At 35.1% G+C, this 21,163-nt stretch overlaps 1 protein-coding gene across 1 annotated transcript in view; it reads right to left on the reverse strand.

Annotated features, from left to right (window-relative positions):
* LOC106457865 (Krueppel-like factor 6) overlaps positions 1 to 16,857 on the reverse strand; it is a 93,142-nt gene extending 76,285 nt beyond the window's left edge. The window contains exon 1 of the mRNA XM_013917315.2: positions 16,788 to 16,857. Within this exon, the coding sequence (XP_013772769.2) occupies positions 16,788 to 16,817 (30 nt within the window). The 5' untranslated portion in view covers positions 16,818 to 16,857. The remainder of the gene's footprint in view (positions 1 to 16,787) is intronic.
* Between the last annotated feature and the right edge of the window lie 4,306 nt (positions 16,858 to 21,163).

Consider the following 21,163-nt stretch of genomic DNA (forward strand, 5'->3'; position numbering starts at 1 on the left):
AAGGTGAAGCAGATAGTGGAATAAGTCAGCGGCAAATTTCGCAGAATTTGGGAATCCCGCTTTCGACAGTCATCAAAATCATTGTGCAGTTCAGGAAACACGGCAAGGAAACAACTGAACAGCGTCCGGGTCGTCCTGGTCCATCGGAGAGGACAAAAAGGGCTGTCAAGAAAAGCATTGAATTTAAACAAGATTAACGACTGCAGAAGTGGCCAAAGTTGGTGGGATGAGCCCGAAATCTGTTCAACGGATTATCCACAGATTGGGTTATCGTTGCAGAGCAGCTAGACGGAAGCCCTTATTAAGACCTGCCAACATAGTCAGACGAAAGACGTGGGCAAGTGATATGATGACCAAGCCTCTGGACTTTTGGAAGACCATATTGTTCTCAGACGAATCAAGATTCGCTCAATTTCGGACAGTGGGAGGATATGGGTCTGTAGAATGCCTCACCAAGAGTTTTGGCTCAACAGATTGCAGCCAAATCACAGTTATAGCTCCGAAGTTTATAGCACACTAACTATAGCAAACTGATAATATATACTCTTCTTTTTTTGTGCATCGCGTTGGTTATATTTAAAGGCGTGTGGAGGCTTTCTTGAAAATTCAGATTACATAACAATACTGAGCTACATTTAAGCGTTCACGTACATATATATATTGTTGATTCTTACTCTCGAGAATATTCTACAACTTTGAAGAATAGGCGGGAGTTTCCACAATCCATATTTAACACAATATGCTATACATGTTTTAAAATATAAACGTAATCTAAACAAACGTCTATATTAAAATAAATATATAGTAATAAATTCGTTACAAGGGTCTAACACTTCTAAGTTAGGGACAGCTAGCACAGATATCTCTCGAGTGGCTTTGCACGAAATTCAACAAAACAAACAAACACGCTTTTCTTTACTTGAACATAAATGGATAAACCGTCATTATTTTAGCCGTTGTTTCTTAACTTATAATAAGTTTCGTATATACTAAATTACCCGGTAAAAACCGGCCCCTGGTACTCAGTAGTAAGCATGAGGAGTTAAAATGTCAGAAGTTGAACTTTGGTTCCCTGCTGTGAACATGGCGCAGATGGCTAATTGTGGAGTTTTTCGCTGAAAAACAAATAAAAAGTTCAAAATGACTTAAACTCCAAGTGGGAGACAGAATAAATAATCAATTAAAATATTACGGCGACATTACTTGAATGCCACACGACAGAAAAGCTAGTTCATGTTTTAGTTAACACGAATGGATTTGGTTATTGTCGTTAATACACTGTAAACATCATTGTTTATAATATACCAATTAGACGTGGAACAAGTTAAAAAATGTTACAGTTGTTTTTGCCAACTATACTTTACATGTACAAGATTGTCTGTGCTTTAGATCTGTGATGACTTAATCGTGACTTATACAATATTTGGATTTTATGAAAAAACATTTTGTGTGTTACTTCAGTATGATTGAGCTTCTCAGTTTCGTGTTCCCAACAAGTTATATGTTTCTTGGATTCCTTCAGATATCACGCAAAGTTGCATAAGGACCGCCCGTGTTAGCCTATACTAATTTTGAACTGAAAGACTACAGTCTAACTCGCTAATAGCTAAGCCACGCCCGGCCTAAAGTTATGTCAAAACAAACAAAAGTCTAACATATCTTTAGGTACTAGGTAGCTATTGTAAACCAATCATACGAAATTTTCAGAAGTTTTAAAGGTAACTACTGATCTTACATTCTCGAAAAACCAACTGTTTTTATTCAATATTTTCAGGAAATGCTGTATATTTATTTAATATTTTAAGAATATGCACAAATGAAACTTTTATACTTGGATGTAAATATATATATATGTATATATAACTCTTCAAAACGTCCATTCAAACAAATAAAAATTGGTAATAACTCTTTCACTTCCAATAACACTTCGTTCTGCTCTAGAGCACTGCCATGGTACAGCTATGGGGCAATCTTTTGATTGGTTGTTTGTTTACGGATATTCGTAAAAGTCAGTCAAGGGTGATCTGCACTAGCCGTCGCCAATTTTTAACTAATGATTTAGGGCGCAGGCAGCTAGTCAACACTATCCACCGCCAAGTTTTTGGCGAATGTAATCAAATAGTAGAATTTGACAGTCACAGTTATAACGCACACACGACTCCAAAGTGAGGAGAGTGATTTTATTTTATTTTTGTGGTAATGGGACGGGAAAAGTAGACCCACAGTTCTACACTCTACCACACTTAACTATTGGGATACGCTCTGTTACACTGGCAAACTATATGAATGACCTTTGTTTTAGCCTTAGAAAGTGTGATATCAAATAAGTGTTTTGAAAAAATAGACATGCAACAAACCAAATATTTCAAGATTAATTAAACATCGTAGATTGGAAATAAATATATCAATAATTATTTTACTTAATGCTTCTTAAAATCTGATAACGTAATCATATGTGAAATATTTCAGGCAATTACCTCTAAAACAAATGTCAATATAACAAATAATTATACAACTCCACGCGAGTTTCTATGTTTGTAAAAAAAACAATCCCGGGCACTGGAAGAGTTGTTTATAAACGTTGTAACAAAAAAGTTAAAGGTATTATTACAGAGATATGTTCCACATTCAATACAATAACATAGTTGTAAGTTTTAAATGGATTATATATATTTGACCTCAAAATATTTAACTTTAAATACTTTCCAAGTTTCGCGCTTATTTTACTTTCATTTTACAAGCACTCCACGATAAAATAGAGATTATAGTTCTGTCATTTGGATGAGCAATATATTATATTACCTACAAAATTGAAAGTACAGTAATATGCCATGATTACTTTAATAGTCATCATAACCCTCAGTGGATAATTAAATCATTCTCTCATCACCTCCAAAGTTGTGGCGTCACATTGACGGTTGTCATGACAACGCTGAGACTCGACAACGAGGAGCCAACTTGTAACCACCTGGATCATATACCATATACCTGACAGACCTTGGAAGCGCCATCTACTTACTCTTGTATAAATTATATAGGTGCCTCCGGTGTTCTGTGTAAAACACGATGAGTCACGAAAGTCAGCTTAGCCACCATGACGTGCAAAGTTAGTGAGAAAACCGTGTCGCGTGAATTTCACTCGGAAATAAAACGCTTCAAACTCTCTTATAGATTATATTTGTTGACATTAAAAAAATACCGACTAGCATTTGAAATGTAAAGAAAAAAAGTACTTAGCTTAAGATTTAACACGAGACAGAATAAAACAAATTTTAAAGTAGTAAACATCAAATTAATTGTCTGGTTTACGTGATAACATCCAAACCACACTACAGTTTAAGATAACTATAAATTCATTGTCTGGTTTACGTGATAATATCCAAACCACACTACAGTTTAAGATAACTATAAATTCATTGTTTCATTTACGTGATAACATCCAAACCACAATACAGTTTAAGATAACTATAAATTTATTGCATGGTTTACGTGATAACATCCAAACCACACTACAGTTTAAGATAACTATAAATTCATTGTCTCGTTTACGTGATAACAGCCAAACCACACTACAGTTTAAGATAACTATAAATTCATTGTCTCGTTTACGTGATAACATCCAAACCACACTACAGTTTAAGTTAACTATAAATTTTAATATTCGAAAACATAGTTGTCAAAATACAAAACAACAACAATAATCTCATTATTTTGAGTAGAATATGTATAGATAACTTGTACACCAGTTTGCCCAGTTTGCCTCTGAAGAAGAAAGGTCCACCTTTCGAAAGGTTATATGGTTTTTATTCATTTCTGTCGTTTTTCTAAAATCATAATTGTACATCAAATAAATATTGAGGTTAGAGTTATCTTTTAGAATGCACGTGACTGTACATTCGACGGGTTAAGTTATCTAAACTGGATGTTTAGCATTGGTACATATATTGTGATACGTTACATCACAACAAGACATGTAGTAGTTGTTTACATATTCTACGGGTTTCCGATAAAAAGAACGTACAATAGTATTTCGACTACACATCTTGTGCGCAATAACCAATAACCGACGAGGACTTTCGCATGATACCAGAACACATCAAGTTGGCTTGGAATGCAACACACAAAGTCTCGGTTGAGGAGCTACTTATGTTAGGACTAGTAACTAAAATATAATTTTATTATTTATCATATTGTGATGTAATTTCATACAAACTATAGATCAATAGATCACGTTTCGTCGGCATAAGATGTTATATACCATACTGTTTGGTTATTGTGATTCATACTTTTTTATGTAGCAGATTGCTATAATGTTATTTTTTTACTTCGAATTACTTAAATTAAGAAGCTGCAAATGTGTACAGTGTCATAAGTTTCAATAGATTTAAGATACATATTATTTAAGACTATTAATCTATTTCTGGAATATTTAATTCAACGTGAGATCTCAATTGAACGAAACAGTTATCACAGAACAGGTTTCATAGAACTGCAAGGTATCCTGGTAAAAGTCAGGGCTGCTAATAATGACGTTTTGGGAGCATTTTTTAAAAAGCTTTTTGTTTTTATAAAACCAGAAGTTTTTGGCTGTTTGTTCAGTAACTTCTCCTGGTAAAGTATACGTTATGATTGCCCCCTCCCTTGAATGTAGAATTCTATACATTATTTCTCTTTACAAACACTTCATGATGAATCGTGTTTATTTCATTAGGATGAGTAATTGAAAAGTGAAACTACTGCTGTTTTCCGGTTGCTCAGCGGTAAGTCTGAGAAAATATCACGCTACAAGTCGGATTTACATACCCGCAGTGGGCACAGCAAGGATAGCCCACTGTGTAGCTTTAGACTTAATAACAAACAAAAAAAATTCATTTAGAAACAATTATCGCATTCCAATAGTACGCTGTGGCTAGGGAAGCGGATGATTGTAGGTTAATAAATAGTAAAATAATATTGAAAACATCCGAACATTATATAATTATATGGTTTTGATCTATATTGGGAGTTTAGAAAAACATCATACTCATTATTCAGATTTGCCAATTCTCTCTGGTTATCTTGATAAATATGAATGTCCCAAAAAATACGCTTTACTAAGATAAATAAGAAATCAGTGAAAAAGTTTAATCGTGAAATTACTATATTCTATGTAATTTCTCGACAAAATAATAACTTAGATATTAAACTGTCCGTTTTTATTAAGGATAGTCTTTATGCTCACCAAAATTTAAAAAAAATCACTTATGACTGGTTAACAAGGTACTGTTGTACCTTCACAAACAGGGGTAAAATAAAATCTAAGTAGAAATCCATGAGAAACAGAATTCAAAGGGAGTTAACGGATTATCTCCAAAGCACAAGAGTAAAATAATCACTCCACAAGAACCCATTAGTAAGGAAATGATTGATAAAATTATAATAGGTTATAATATGTACCTGCAAAATATATAGAAATATTTTATTTATATGTATATGTTAGAGACTTCTTTTCTTTTTCAACAAAGGTAAAACTGAGAATACTTTCTATAATGTTGAGGCCTAATACATTTTTTGATTCGTCGCACCCTCTGCTGTGGACTGCAATTTCGCCTATTATAGGTTTAACAGTACAGCTTTGGTCAGTAAACCGAAAAAAAAATACAGTTAAGGCCTCTTATAATGGTAATGCATATGTACGGTCTATGGGGTGTTTGGATTCTCTACATTAGGCCTCTATATTACAAATGATATTTTCTATTTTAAAATTGGTTTAAAAAAAAAAGAAAAGAAATATGTAACATATACATATAATCGTTAAACAGTTGGTCCGCAGTATAATATCGAATAATAGATTAGGCATAATGTCATAATATTATTCACACAGCTACACTGATTTAGGTTACTAAAAGGTGAATCACAAAGGACTCAAAAACCCCATAAATCTTAAGTATTTTGCTGTTTATGTGCACACGAAACGAGAACATGGTTTGTCATAATGTACATCCAACGTCACAAAACTATTTAGAGAATTATATGAATGTTTTGTAACTGATTTCCTAGATAAACATGACACCAATATAAGAAAATATATAATAATAATAGAATACAATACCTATTTCGTCCATTATAATTAGGAAAATATGTTTCCTTATGGACATAATGATAAAATTATGAATACGTATGTTAGTTTTAACATACATTAGAAGAAATAGCACAGAGACTCAAAGGATTGTTTTTAATAAAGATAGGATAACAATATGAGCCGTAGATGGAGCACACAGAAAGGGCCTACGTTAAGGAATTTCTTACAATTGTACAGTCGGCCAATTTTGATTTTATGAACGTGTGTCAATAGCAACACAACTTCAAACAAACTAAAGTTGGGTTATGCTGACATCTGTGCACTTAGGTTTTGTCCCAAATACGATTTATACCACGTCCTCTGATTGGTTTCGATAAAATCTGCTAAACAGTGTTTTAAGCAGGAGGCTTCACCCACAACCTGTGGAAATACTACTCCTACACAACCAGGATTTTTAACTTATTTTATTAAGAGTACAGACATTACTATTTCTAAACTGCGTATTAGATAATTTAGAACTGTACATCGAAATATTATAATTATATAACATGTGATGAACTGGTACTAATATAAGATTGATACATTCACGGTACATAGCATATGAAATAGTCAATTCGAGGAAATTGTAGTAAAACAGAAATACAATTGTCACTAGCAGCAAACTTCTATTTCGAAAATACATAAAACTAGTTCCATTTGAGCACGTACTGAATGTACTGTTCCATATCTTGCCGTACCGTATTAGGGCCCGACATGGCCAGGTGGTTAGGGTGCTCGAATCGCAATCTGCAAATTGCGGGTTCGAATCTCCGTCACACCAAACATACTCGCCCTTTCAGCCGTGGGGGATTATAACGTGACGGTCAATTCCACTATTCGTTGGTAAAAGAGTAGCCCAAGAGTTGGCGGTGGGTGGTGATGACTAGCTGCCTTCCCCTCTAGTCTTACACTGCTAAATTAGGGACGGCTAGCGCAGGTAGCCCTCGTGTATCTTTGCGCGAAATTCAAAACAAACAAACTTACCGTATCTTTATTAGCGCCCCCCAGTGGCTCAGCGGTATGTCTGCGGACTTACAACGCTAGAAACCGGGTTTCGATACCCGTGGTGGGCAGAGCACAGATAGCCCTTGTGTAGCTTTGTGCATAATTAAAAACAAACAAACAATCTTTATTAGCAGTTCTTTGAAAGAAAGGTGAAAAACTATTCATAAAAGAAATATATTCTATCAAAAAACTTATCATCAACGAGAAAATAACGCAATTCATTTTAAAGTTTGCGGTTTAATGTAACCTTAGAGGTTTGTTTGTTTTGAATTTCGCGCAAAGCTACACGAGGGCTATCTGCGCTAGCCGTCCCCAATTTAGCAGTGTAAGACTAGAGGGAAGGCAGCTAGTCAATACCACCCACCGCCAACCCTTGGCTACTCTTTTATCAACGAATAGTGCGATTGACCGTCACATTATAACGCCCCCAAGGCTAAAAGGGCGAGCATGGTCGGTGCGAAGGGGATTCGAATCCGTGACACTCAGATTGCGAGTCAAGCGCCCTAACCACCTGGCCATGTCAGGCACAACCTTAGAGGAAGGACGAGTGTACAAGTTTATAACCTAAACTTTATGTATTCAAAACCGTTTTTTAACCTGAATTTTATGTATTCAAAACCGTTTGTTCTTAACTATATACACCAGGTTCTCAAATAGTTGCTGAATGTTTTTATAAAGGATTTTAATTAATGATAATAAGTAAGTCCACTTACTAATTAACAAATTAAAAGAACGGCTAAAGTTGATTACACTGTCATTTCATTTCACAGCATTGTAAAATTATTCAGCATTACATTCCATAATAACTTTAGCGGAAAATTTGTTAGAAGTCTGCAATAGGCTTACTCTAACGATTTATGCACTCATCAGGCAAACGTGATGTAATTCCATTATTTTGTTTAACGGTAGGACGCGTCCCAGTAATACAGATTAACCCTGGAAAGACAAAAATATATTGTTTATGCAGCCAAGTTAATCGGTACAGCCGTAGAGCCAAAATCGTAAGATGGCTTTCAATACTTTCAAAAGATTATAAAATACTTTCTGAAAGCGATATTTTGACAGTTCTTTTAATGTAAATTTCACATACCAAATATCCAACACAGAGCAACAAAACTGGAAAGTAAACCTTTCTGTCGTGAATCATGGGACACATTTGGAGACATTTGGAGAGATTCGATTATTTATTTGTGGAACAATCGATGAGACGAACTTTGTCCACAACGTTCGAAATTCAGCTCACGGTTCACACTTTGGTAGGCTGGGCATTATAACTTGACAGTCAATCACGCTATTCGGTTAAGAGGAGCCGTTTTGGCGGTGGGTGCTGATGATGGGTTGCCCTTCGTGTAGTTAGTAGTCTTAAAGTAGGGATGGTGAATCCGAGCATTCGGGTTTTCTGACCCATCTATTTAGTCCTTGTGTCGCATAAAGGGTCGTTCAGGTTCAAAATACTGTGACTAATTTACAACATGCTCCTAACATGAATGCATACATGTTTAACAATGTATTTTGTAAACATTCAAGGATGTGAAACTGGGTCCAAAAATGTACACAGCATGAGTTATAGGCCTAAAAATTTGCACATTTGTTAACTCAGATAAATAAATATCGTTTAGGCATTTGCAAAAGCATAAGTTTTGTGTTGATAATCTGAAAAATAACAGTAAGCACATAACATGCATGGACAGTTATTGTTCAGAAAAATAAGAGATATGACTGAAAAAAAAGGGCCTTGGCATGATGGCGCTCCACTCGCAATCTGAGGGTCGCTAGCTGAAATCCTCATCACCGAACATGATCCTCCTATCTGGTTGCCGACTGGGCCAGCCTTCCAGCTATCAAAAAGCTTGGTATACAAAAATACCGGACAACTCCGAACAAGCTGGGATTAAAGTTGTAAAAGGAAAAGAAAGTGACTTACACATAATTCCAATTTTCACCTAAAGTAACCTTTTCCTAAAGAAGCTATGATTACTTTTCCACGAACAAACCAGTCTGGGGTAATAGGCTTTTATGATAATGTAAAGTTAGAGAAATGGCACACTAAAAATATTATTGTCAATAATGCCATGGATAAAGATGGCCACAAGACTAATACAAGATGGGAAAAAAATTATTACGTAAAAATCATAAACATACTTTTTTGTATTTTCTCGCCATTTTGGGAAAATATTGTAAGAATTTTCACACTTTGTGTTATTACTGATGTAATTTTCACCAGAACTACTGTTACATATATCATGTTTTTCCTGGATTCGTTATTTATTTTTACGCTTGCCACTTCTGGCTTTAACCACACATGTCTTAAGTTTGTTTATTTAACTATTTTCAATGAAATACCTAGTTTTGTAATGTTTTGCACAAAGTATCGCACATGAACACCTAAATAGTCTAATTATAGATTTTATCGTTCACGTAAGAAAATATATGTTGGTGTTTCATCATTAAAATTACATTAGTTAACCCGTGGGCCTATGGCCCACATTTAGTGGGCCGCTATAATGCAAATTTAATGCTTGAATTACTATTTAGCACTTTCGCAGTTTAATGATAATTGCCGCTATAAAACACATTGAATTTCTATAACCAAGTTACGAACGGTAATTAATAGGTCTACTTATTTACGTGCTCTAATGTAAATGCGGAGTCTGTGTGTTTGTCTGTGTGTCACTTAACTCCTCCTAAACCACTGATTGCACCAACTTCTAAGTGGTACCAAACGAATCATCTCGGTCTCGAGGTTTGCACAAAGGCAAATTTTTTACCCCGCCCCTTGAGGAACCAGGATATTTTCCAATTATCCCTGTCCCCCAGTGGCACAACAGTATGTCTGCGGACTTACAACGCTAGAAACCTGGTTGCGATACCCGTGGTGGGCAGTGCACAGATAGCCCTTTGTGTAGCTTTGTGCTTAACTACAAACAAACAAACAAACCAAAAATATTTTCTCACAAACTGTTGGATTCACCAACTTCTATGTGATGCCAAACGAATTGTCTCGGCCTCGAGGTTTGTACAAAGGTAAAACTTTTCACACAACTCTTTAGGCAACCCCTCGAGGTTTGTACAAAGGTAAAACTTTTCACACAACTCTTTAGGCAACCCAGGAATTTCGCGAAAACACTTTTACGGATATTCCCCGAAAGATACTCCAGATTTGGCGTTGATCTTATTATGTAGATTAGAAATACAAAAATAATATTGTACATTTTGCAAAATCTTTAAAAAAATGAAATTATTCAAAAGGTTGGTGTTATCAAAAGAACGCAAAGAAAACGGTTAATTTGTGAGGAAAATGTTTAAACCTAACGGCGTTGCATGAATTATAGTCGTGAAAAATATATTAGAGTGTGCTACACTGATTGTTTTAATGACTTCTCAGTGGTCATATAAAATTACTAATAATTACTGTTCAGTGTTATCACCAAGCCATGTATAAAATATTTTCTAATAGTTAACTGATAAATCATTTAAAGGTTTTGGAAACAAGTTACTTTTTATCATACAATAATGATTTATACTAAATGTTTATATTCTTGTTTCAAAGAGCTTTAAAAACATAAAACATAATTATAAGATCATCATTTTAAACTGTTATAAAACAGAGTCACAGCGAGAAAATGGTCCATTTTGATTCGTATCTCTTTAGAACAAAACGCCTTAATATATCGAATGGGACGATATTTTGTGACAAATGAACAGTAAGGTCGAACAGTTACAAATACTAATATTTTTGACGGATCTAGCATTCAAATAATTGTAAACGACTTCCTCTTCTTGCTCTCTTGTAATATATAAACTGAAAAATGAGCTATAAAAATAATTATCGAAAACAATAGAAGCAAACATTACGGGCCCGGCCTGGCCTGGTGGTTAGGGCGCTCAACTCGCAATGTGCGGGTTCGAATCATGCTCGCCTTTTCAGCTGTGGGGGCGTTATAATGTGACGGTCAATCCCACTATTCGTTGGTAAAAGAGTAGCCCAAGAGTTGGCGGTGGGTGGTGATGACTAACTGCCTTCCTCTAGTCTTACACTGCTAAATTAGGGACGGCTAGCGCAGATAGCCCTCGTGTAGCTTTGCGCGAAATTCATAACAAACAAACAAGCAATCTTTGCAGAATGATTAGAATGGGCATGGCCAGGTGGTTAGGACGCTTGACTCGTCACCTAACATGCTCGTCCTTTGTGATTTTCGACTGGATAACTCAAACTAGTTGATAACTTAACACATTTTAAATTAATTCTACCAGAATTATAAAGTTATAATATACCTCAATCTATTTGGATCAGTTAAATAAATGTATTCGTGTTTTTTTTTCCTAAGTTGTATAACGTTCTGTGTGTTCCATTGCTAGTTTTGTGCTTTTGATGAAAATCTGTAACCAGAATGAAAATAAATATTTATGTATATTTGTAGTCTTCTACACCGCTTCAAATTCAATGACTACTTCCAGTTCTAACATGAACGAAGATATTAAGGAAACCTAGTGAAGTTCATAATTAATATCACTTACTTCAGTTATATAATATATAATGATATATTACAAGGGGTATCTGTACATGACCATCAATATTTTTATTTTAACTTATAAACTAAAAGGAAGGCAATATGTCAATAGCACCCACCGCAAACTTTGGGGCTAGTCATATTTGAGTAATTGAATTTGACCGTGACTGTTAAACCGCGATGGCTCCAAAGTACGGAGCGCGTTTATGCGACTGCGTGACGCGTACCATTAATGTTACATTCAAAGTCTAGGCACAGCGATCACTGAGCCATGCCAGCCACCTGTTCTGAATGAGGTAACGCACAAAGCGCGTTATATTGAAAGAACATCCAATACATGATAAACAGTAACATTGTTTATGATTTTATCAATTAGATAACAGAACATTTGCTTAATTAAATATTGTGTATATAATGTATTAGCATGTTACCACATAAATGTCTACACGTCACTTCTACGGAAAAATATAATCTTAAATGAAGAACTGCAAGCTTATCTGTTTAGAAAAATAAGCATTATGTAGATATCTGGTTCAGTGCGATAACAGCAACCAAATTTCACTTAAAGCTGTCGTCAAGTGTTATACAGTTTCACATGCTTCACGCGAGGGGGGCAGAAGGGTATAAACAGATATTATAAAATGAAAATCTCGTAAAGTTTGTTTGTTTGTAGTTCAGCACAAAGTTACACGATGGGCTATTTGTGATATGCCCACCACGGGTATCGAAACCAGGTTTCTAGCGTTGTAAGTCCGCAGACATACCGCTGTGCCATTGGGGGGGGGGCTTCCAGGAGGAAGAGGAAGATGCAGCTAAAATCGAAATACGACCTCGTAGTGTGGCAGGAACAAGGTGAGGATTTTACAAGACCAAGGACATTCAGCAACAATAATGAGAGCTAGTCCATGTTCTTCATCCATTCTCTGGAACTCAGGTTGAATGATGGCTATAGAAAACCATCTTCTGGTTATCTCTCAAATGTAGGAGTATAGAAAAGCGAAAATAGGACAAGTTGGCATGATAAATCTTGTAATGGCTTTTATGGAAACCCCAAGTATTTGGTGACTATTCCAGACAATATAAGATACTAATCCGGGCCAGGATCATTTGTGACCAGGTAGAGAAGTAAGATGCTTCTGGTGGATGAAAAGTTATGACACCATCTTCTGCAGCATCTAAGTGCGATTCTGTAACTCTTTGGGGCAGTCGGGAGCCTTTCAGGCTGATAAAGCATAGATAGTGACTGTTTCAGGTGAATAAGGTTGATGCAAAATTAAAAAAAAAGATTCGTATCTTTATACATTGTAACATTCTCCTATTGATCTTACCTGAGGAAACAGTATTAATCAGGATGCGTGTATCCAAACTTGAGGAAAATAAGAAGAGCTTCCCTCATATATATTGACAGTGTCTTAGCCACGTAGTGATAGAAATGCTAGCAGCAGGTATATGTGTGTACACTATTATTTCACAAAGATGGTACGAAAAGAAATTAACCCACCACTGATTGAAGTGGTTGTGAAACATTTCTGAACTGTTTCAAACGAGTTGGGCTATGTAATATTTAATGCTGAGTATGAATGATTCATCACTTGATGTCCTAGCACTTGGAGGGGCAGTTCAAATACTGAGATACAGTCATCACTGAGCTGCAACAACAATTTTATCCTGTGGATAATTAAGTTCAAGGCTCAAAAGCATGTACCTCATGAGATCATGGTCTCTCATAAATAAGTTCATAGAGAGAATGTTCGGTAAACTCATGTGCGACAACATGAGTTTCAGCAAAAACTTAATTCTGATTATGGCTGTTCCAGTGGTAACATGATTGAATGTGGTACATGAAACTAGATATCGGAGCTGAAAAAAGCTGACTCAGACTGAAACAGCATCAGAAACTGAGGGCTCCCAAGGCTCTACCAATAACTTTCTAACGAGTTATTTGTTTGTTTATTAGTTGAAGTTTTCGCAAACTTACTCGATGGCTAACCATCCTTAATTTTAAAGTGATAGACTAGAGGGAAAGCTGCTAATCAATGTCATTCATCCTCATATTTCAGACTACTTTTTAACAACGAATAATGAGATTAACCGTCACAATATAAGCCACACGGCTGAAAGAGTGAGTATATTCGGTGACAGGATTCGAACTCGCGACCTGCAGATTGCGAGTACAGTGCCCTAAACATCAGGCCATGTCAGGCTTTACCTCTAGTTATTAACGAGACTAACGCGTCTCCATCTCTTCCAATTATCTGAGAGATATCACAGATTTCATGCAAAGCTACACAAGGGCTATCTGCCTAACTGTTCCTAATTTTGAAGTTATAGATTAGAGAGAAGGATACACCGCCAACCCTTGGGCTACTTTTGCATGAACAGCTTGTGGTATATCACTGTTCCTGTTATAAGTTTACCCACGAACCTTAATATAGGAGTGCATTATTTGACGATAAGGAGACATGAATCATGAAACTTCATATCACTTATTCATTGAATATCATTGTTAACTTTATCGTATACAACCAATTCATAAAAATAAACACAGCTATACAAGAGACTATATAACTGGAAATAAACTAATCTCGACCATTTTGTAAAGTGAGGCCCTGGGTCACTGATAAATCTCTATCAGTTTTTGCTGCGTTTTAATTATTTTTATCAGAAGTGTTGACTACGACAGTCTGTATAAGCAGTCACTTGCAAATCATGTTTCAAAATTGAATTTCAAATATATTTATAATATCATAAATATAACAGAATTCATATTTTGGTATTATACAATACCGATCTAATTAGTTTCATCAATGAAAATTTAAACATTCATTTATGTCGTTTATATATAATTGTTTCAACTCTAAACATCACACATTTTGGTTTTTGAATGTTTTTAATGACTTTGAAACTTCTATTTATTTCTTCCAATCAAATTCCAGCATTTCTTATTTGATTTGTTTCAATTTTGTGTTTATACTCTTTGTGTTTTTAGAACTGTGAAGCTATTGTTCGAGCCCCTGAGAACTTTAAAGGAACTTAGATTTGAAAAGGTAAAGAACCGAAATCCGATAATTACCAGAAAGGGGTGGTTATTAAACTACTATGTAATATAAACTGAAATAAATCTCATTACAAATTAGTTTCGCTTTTGAAAATGATGAGGTTAAGTGTGGTCAAGGATAATGAAGCAACGTCACGTTTTAAGATACTTGTTTTCCAATTGATGCTCTGAAGACGCTTGTTGAGTCTAACCCAAGGCAACACACTAATGAAGTGGCCCTGAAATTACATGTCTCTCATCAAACAATACGTAAACATCTAAGAAATATGGGAAAACGTCTTAAAGAAGGTGTTTGAGTACCTCATGAACTCTCCGATGATCGTCGTTTCCAACGTGTGAACGTTGCTTCGTCTCTTCAGGCGCGTAATGCGCGTGAACCATTTTTGGACAGAATCGTCACCGGTGATGAAAATTGGATTTTTTATGCGAATATTGAACGCCAAAAACAATGGCTCAGTCCTAGACAAAAACTACTTCCGACCCTAAAACCTGGACTCCATCCGCATCAAAGGAGTAATTCATTGCAGACTCCTCAATCCACAGCGAACTGTCAAGGTAGATATCTATAGTCAGCAACTGGAACGTTTAAATGAAGCCCGTCATCAGAAACGCCCTTCATTCGTCAATCGGAAATGTGTTCTTCTTCTCCATGACAATGCACGTCCACATGTGACACGTTTGACGCAATATAAAATTATGAACTTGGGTTTGGGAAGTCCTCCCCCACCCACCATATTCTCCAGATATGGCACCATTAGATTACCATCTTTTACATTCGCTGCAACACCATCTTAATGGGAAAACGTATGCAAATGTGGAAGGTGTTAAAGAGGACAACGACATGTTTTTTTGCTTCGAAGCCAAGTGATTTCTGTAATCAGGGCATTAACAACCTGATTGTAAGATGAAAAAGCATCATCGATAAGTATGGAGACTATTTCATTTACTAAATGTTTTGTTTTGTTAGAGTTTTTCATATAAAAAGGCGACATTAATTTCTTGATAATAGTTAAATATATTTTATGCATTCGGATTTTGTCATACAAAACCTAAACACTATTTAGAAAGTATTGTTACGTATTAGAAGCTTATGCAATTTAATTAATAAGTTTTACTGTTAGAACGAAATGAACATGGGGTATCAATGATATCCCTCTAGTGTGGAAAGAGTAAATTGAGAAAAGAATGCATCTTTATTCCGGTATATGCAACCTTTTTTTTCTCAAATGTGTTCTGCAGTTAGGTGGAGATCTAGTAAACAGGATGTGAATAGTCGGAAATCTTCATTGTCACTTGCATCAGGCTCTAATTATATAGTACAGTGGTCATGCTAGACCATGCTCTTACATCATTCCTCTTCTGGGGTGTGTATCATACCCAAGTGGAGGAATGGTAAAGAGGCATATACAAGTTATTATGAGATAGAAGTTAACCTCCACTTGTACGTATGAAATGGGAATTCTCATTGATGTGAGTAATCTAGGATTATGGGTTACTGCTCAAGAACTTATATCTGTTTTAATAGTGTAGAGTAGACAGAATCCTGGTGTCTCTTTGCTGGTGAGGACAACTGATTTGTAACCTTTAGAATGCAGAAGTCTTGTTAACTTCAGTTTCAACTGGAATAAAGTGACCTCTCAATAATACAGACTATAAATATATCAATGTAAGACGCTTTGGAGTTGGGCTATTTGAAAATAACCTAATTTTATATGAAGACACCATAATTGATCTTTAATTTATATTTATTGCTACTTTCATTTAAATCAATTTCAACTCTTAATATTGCGTTGTGATGTTGTGTATTGTTTGACTTGTATTTTGGATGTTATTTTTATTTATGTTGTCTCTTTATGCATTTCATTCCTTTTCTTATTCTTTTCTCCTTATGATTCATTATAAGTTAATGCACATATATAGATGTATTTTTTAAAAAATCGGTTAAAGCATAAACACCAAAAAAAACAAAAAAACTTAAGAATTAAATAAAGAACTAGTAAATATACACAACTAAAGGTGGGAATATTTTATAAACAATGACAGACAGCATATATTAATCGCGTGTCTAAATAGCCCAAGTTTTTTGTGCAAAAATACAATACCAAAAACATACTGTTTGCAGATCTTTTCGTTGTAAGTTCATGGTTCAGTGACGTTCTTTGAGAACTTCTTCTTTGCTGTTGATAGACAAAATTTTCATAGATAATGTGTTTATTATGAATCAATAATAGGCTATAAAGTACACTATTTTATTAGAGCACGTAAAAACACGTATAATTTGGTGAATATTATGTACAAAGCGCAGAGTCTGAACATTGGCATCGCGGTATACAGCACCCGTTACTGCGTTCAAAGCTATCGTCCCGCTTGTCTAGAATACCTGAGGCAATTCACAGCCATTTTACATGCCATTCAGGATTAGGCCTATAGAAAAAAAAAAGGGGGGGAGGAAATCAGCCTAATACAGGGGCACCGTTTTCCTGGCCCCTAGCTCAGTGAACGCCAAATGAACAGCATTCATGTTTTAGGACATATAATAACACCCGCGGGTATGCATTCTTTTCTGATTACATCACATTGAGGGACGCAAAGAATTGTTTTATTTTTGTATTTCTTTATATCTCTGACTGTTTTAAGCCTGTCTTCACTCTTTCCTCTGATACACGAATCGGTACATCATGTGCTGAGATTTACGTAACTTCTTCTTCATTCAATCTTAATCCCATCTAGTTCTGGGGTCGGCCGCTCGGGTATTTTGTATTAGCCAAGAATTTTTACACTCGGGTGGCTGGCCCTGACAGCAACTCTAAAGGTCGAACATGTTAGATAATGGGAATTCGAACTTGCAACTCTCAGATTGCGAGTCGAGCGCCCTAACCCCAGGCTATGCCAGGCTTGGGATTTGGATAACTAACTTTTGATTATTCTTCGGTGTCATAGACTGATATCCAAAGACAACGGGACATCTAAAGAAAGCATAACAAAGTTTCTTTGGCATCTGTGACTTTTAAATATATGGCCATTTTGAGGCATTTAAAAATATAATATATATAGCATTCCATAATGATTGCCAAAACTAGTCTACTGTACGGTGCAAAGTTCAGTATCCTAACTTCACAATAGCGTTCGGCCAAGCAGTAGTCTTACTTGCTGATTGATACTGGTCTTTCATACGCCAGATATAAACTGATATTTCACATGGTATTTAAATTAAATATGTTATTTTTGACATATAAAGATTTTTTTTTTACAGCTAGTAATCGTACCTTGCATATGTATGAATATATCTGGTATTAAGTTATGATTGTTAAAATTATACAAAAATAAACATTTAGCCACTTTAATTCGCAAAGATATGATGTGAAATTTAGTTATATAATTTTACCACCATCGTTTATTTTAAAACAAAGTTATATTTTTTATCTAAGGATACTTTTGTTTCTAAGATAAGAGGATAGATATAATTTTAGGGGTAGGGTAAGTTATTTTATTTGTATTTTATACGAGAATTTGCAAACTCGATATTTTGCGTTATAAGCTCCAAAACTTATCGCTGAGCCACCAGGGTGCTTGTTACAGTATATGCAAAATTAACATCTACCTTACTTAAGACTAAATGTATCATTTCAACCTAAATTATATTTTCTCGCATCACCGAAATGCATATCAAAAAATAAAAACTATACATGTTTCCAAACCCATATTCCACGAAACATTATCTAAGACTAGTATTACACGGTCCTCAGTCAAATATAAATATAAGCTGCTGTAAAATATATTATTTTACGTCAGTTTTTATGTTAAATACTTATTATCTAATTGTTTTTATTTCTATTAAACAAAAGAACTTCTAAATGTTTCAAATGTTTCCTGTTTCACACAAGTAATACGGTATTTTCTGTTGCAGAGGAGACCCCTTAAATCTCGTTTCGTCACGTAACGTTTTTCAGGAAGAACTTTTGTTCCTCCTTTACTTTTTCTTTTTGACCTATAGACTACTTTTTACATCTCCCCAGATATTTTATTCTAAGTTTCGAAGATTGTTTTGAAACATTACCAGATATTCGGTACAAGAATAGCCTACTGGGTAAGGCTTATGACTTGGGTTATTGGCTACTGTAAACAAGAATTAACATAGGATTTTTCCATGTTACAACTTTTAGTGTAGTGAACTTTCCAAATTACTCAGTTACTTCTTTCGGGCTTAACGGGCTGAAACGAAACCGATAACTTGATAAATGAAAAACATTTTGAGAGTAAATTTTATGACTGTTCCAGTTCTCACGGTGAATTTTAAAGTCAAGTTGGGAGTTTAGAATCTCTAGTTTAATATAAACAATATTAAAATGCTCACAGTCATCAATTTAATGCAATAAAAGGCAAGGTTACTCCTTAAAAGATTCGCCAGTTTCGAGATCATAAGTTTTAGCAATCAATTTAACATGTAAGTTTAAAGCCAGTGTTTCTTCAGTGACAAGTTTCACTTAAAAAACCAAGGTCACCAGATTCAAAGTCAGCTTAACGTAAAAATAGTCGCATTACAAGTGTCACACTCAGCTGTTGTAAGTAAAATGTCAAGGTCACAAGTTTCACTTCAAAATTAATTTAACTAATTTCACATTAGCAAGTCAAGGCCACTAGTTACAGAATTACAGGCTTCTCGCAAAAACTAACGTCACTAGTTTTAGAGTCTCCAGCTTCAGGGGGCCGTGCATGTTTAAGTGTTAGCATGTCGTACAACGAATTCGAGGATTCAGGGTTTGTGGCCCTTTGCTGCAAAAACATGCGCCATGTTTAGGCCGTGGGTACTCCATAAGAATGGTGGTCAAAGCCACACAAAATTAGCCCAAGTGTTGACTAGTTGCTTCCTTCTGGTATATCTCTTCAAAATTAAGGACGGCTATATGCAGATAGCCCTCGAGCAACTTTGTGCAAAAATTCTGAAACAATTCAGTTTCATGTAAAACGTTAAGCTTAGGAGTCGCAATCTCGAGGATTTCCTGAATCCCAGGATTTTGGAAATTTAATGACTCAAATCTAAATCTATTATTTATTTACTTCTATTTTATCTTAATCAAAAGTAGTTAAACCATTTGCATTTCTTACCTAACTTAAATGATTAAACAATAATGCGAACACAGGCAACTGGTAAAATTTAAAAGACCTTTGACGAGTAGCTTTGTTATAAAAATTGATATATTACCACATGAACGCTTGGCTACAGTCCATTTTGTATGTACATTTGACTGCATCACCATCATCCAGCAAGTTCAATATAAAGAGTGTAAGCAATTATGATTACGTACAGGCAGTTTTCTTTTAGCTTTTTAAGAAAATTTAATCAAGGAAGTACATTGGTTAAAAATCTGTTTAAAGGCAGGCAGATCAGTAAAATCTACAGAAAAGAAACGATTTTTATTTAAAATCTGTTTAAAGGCAGGCAGATCAGTAACAACTACAGAAAATAAACGATTTTTATGTAGTTTACATCAAGTAAAGGACACAAAAATACATTCAATAAATGAATTTGTACTGAGCTTATGGAAGACATAAGTGACATAGTGAGTCTAATGAAAATGATAGAAATACTAAATTCATTTATACAATTTTTTCAAGGCCAAAACTAAACGCTATTTATTGATTTGTCTGAAGTTTCGTGAAATTTGGTTAAGCATCGCCACTGTAAGAATAACAAAATCGGAGGATATAATAGACATCCCTCTGGCCTGGGAAGGCATTATTCACACTGGGTTCGTTTCAAACGGTCTAAGTTGAATTTATTTGCTTTGATGAATGTACTAATTGTTCACACTTACTTTGTGTATAAAAGTTTGGAAATTAACTAGAGTTTGTTTTCGTGGTTCAATTCCGTGATTTGTCAGCACTCACCGAGACTTTCCAGTGTTTACATTAAAGTTTTTCAAGCGAAACAAACTCAGTTCTTTTACGAAATGAACCGAGACCACCTCTTCTGGTTCGGTTCGTTTACCAATCGAACTTTGATGTTCAAACTGTTCTATAAACGAATCGAGCTGTACTGAGTACGAAAAAAGAAAAAGCCCCAGTGTAAACAGGTACTGACTTAATCCCCAAAATCCGGGTTTCTTTTCTATGAATCCCGAGATTACAACCCACATTCAATGTCACTAGTTTTAGGTTGATACTTATTCAGACGTTGTAATCGGGCGAATACTTAAAAGTTAGTACTCTTGTGTTTTAAAGCACCTTTAACCTTACAATTACCGCTTTTTTATAATTTCATATTGTAACAACGTAATGCCACAGCCATTCTTTTTATGTCATGGTGTAAGATATTTGCTTTGAAAATTTCATATATCAGTACATTATGTTTCGTAGGCATTATACCATCATAAATTCACTTTAATGTTGCCTCTTCCTTAATCCTGTTATTAACCATAAGTCACTATAGCATTTTTATCCATCTTTATAATTAGGTACTATACAAGGGATCGTCTAAGGCAGTGGTTC

This window comes from Limulus polyphemus, unplaced genomic scaffold (genome assembly GCF_000517525.1).
Source record: "Limulus polyphemus unplaced genomic scaffold, Limulus_polyphemus-2.1.2 Scaffold383, whole genome shotgun sequence".
Classification (NCBI taxonomy): domain Eukaryota; kingdom Metazoa; phylum Arthropoda; class Merostomata; order Xiphosura; family Limulidae; genus Limulus; species Limulus polyphemus.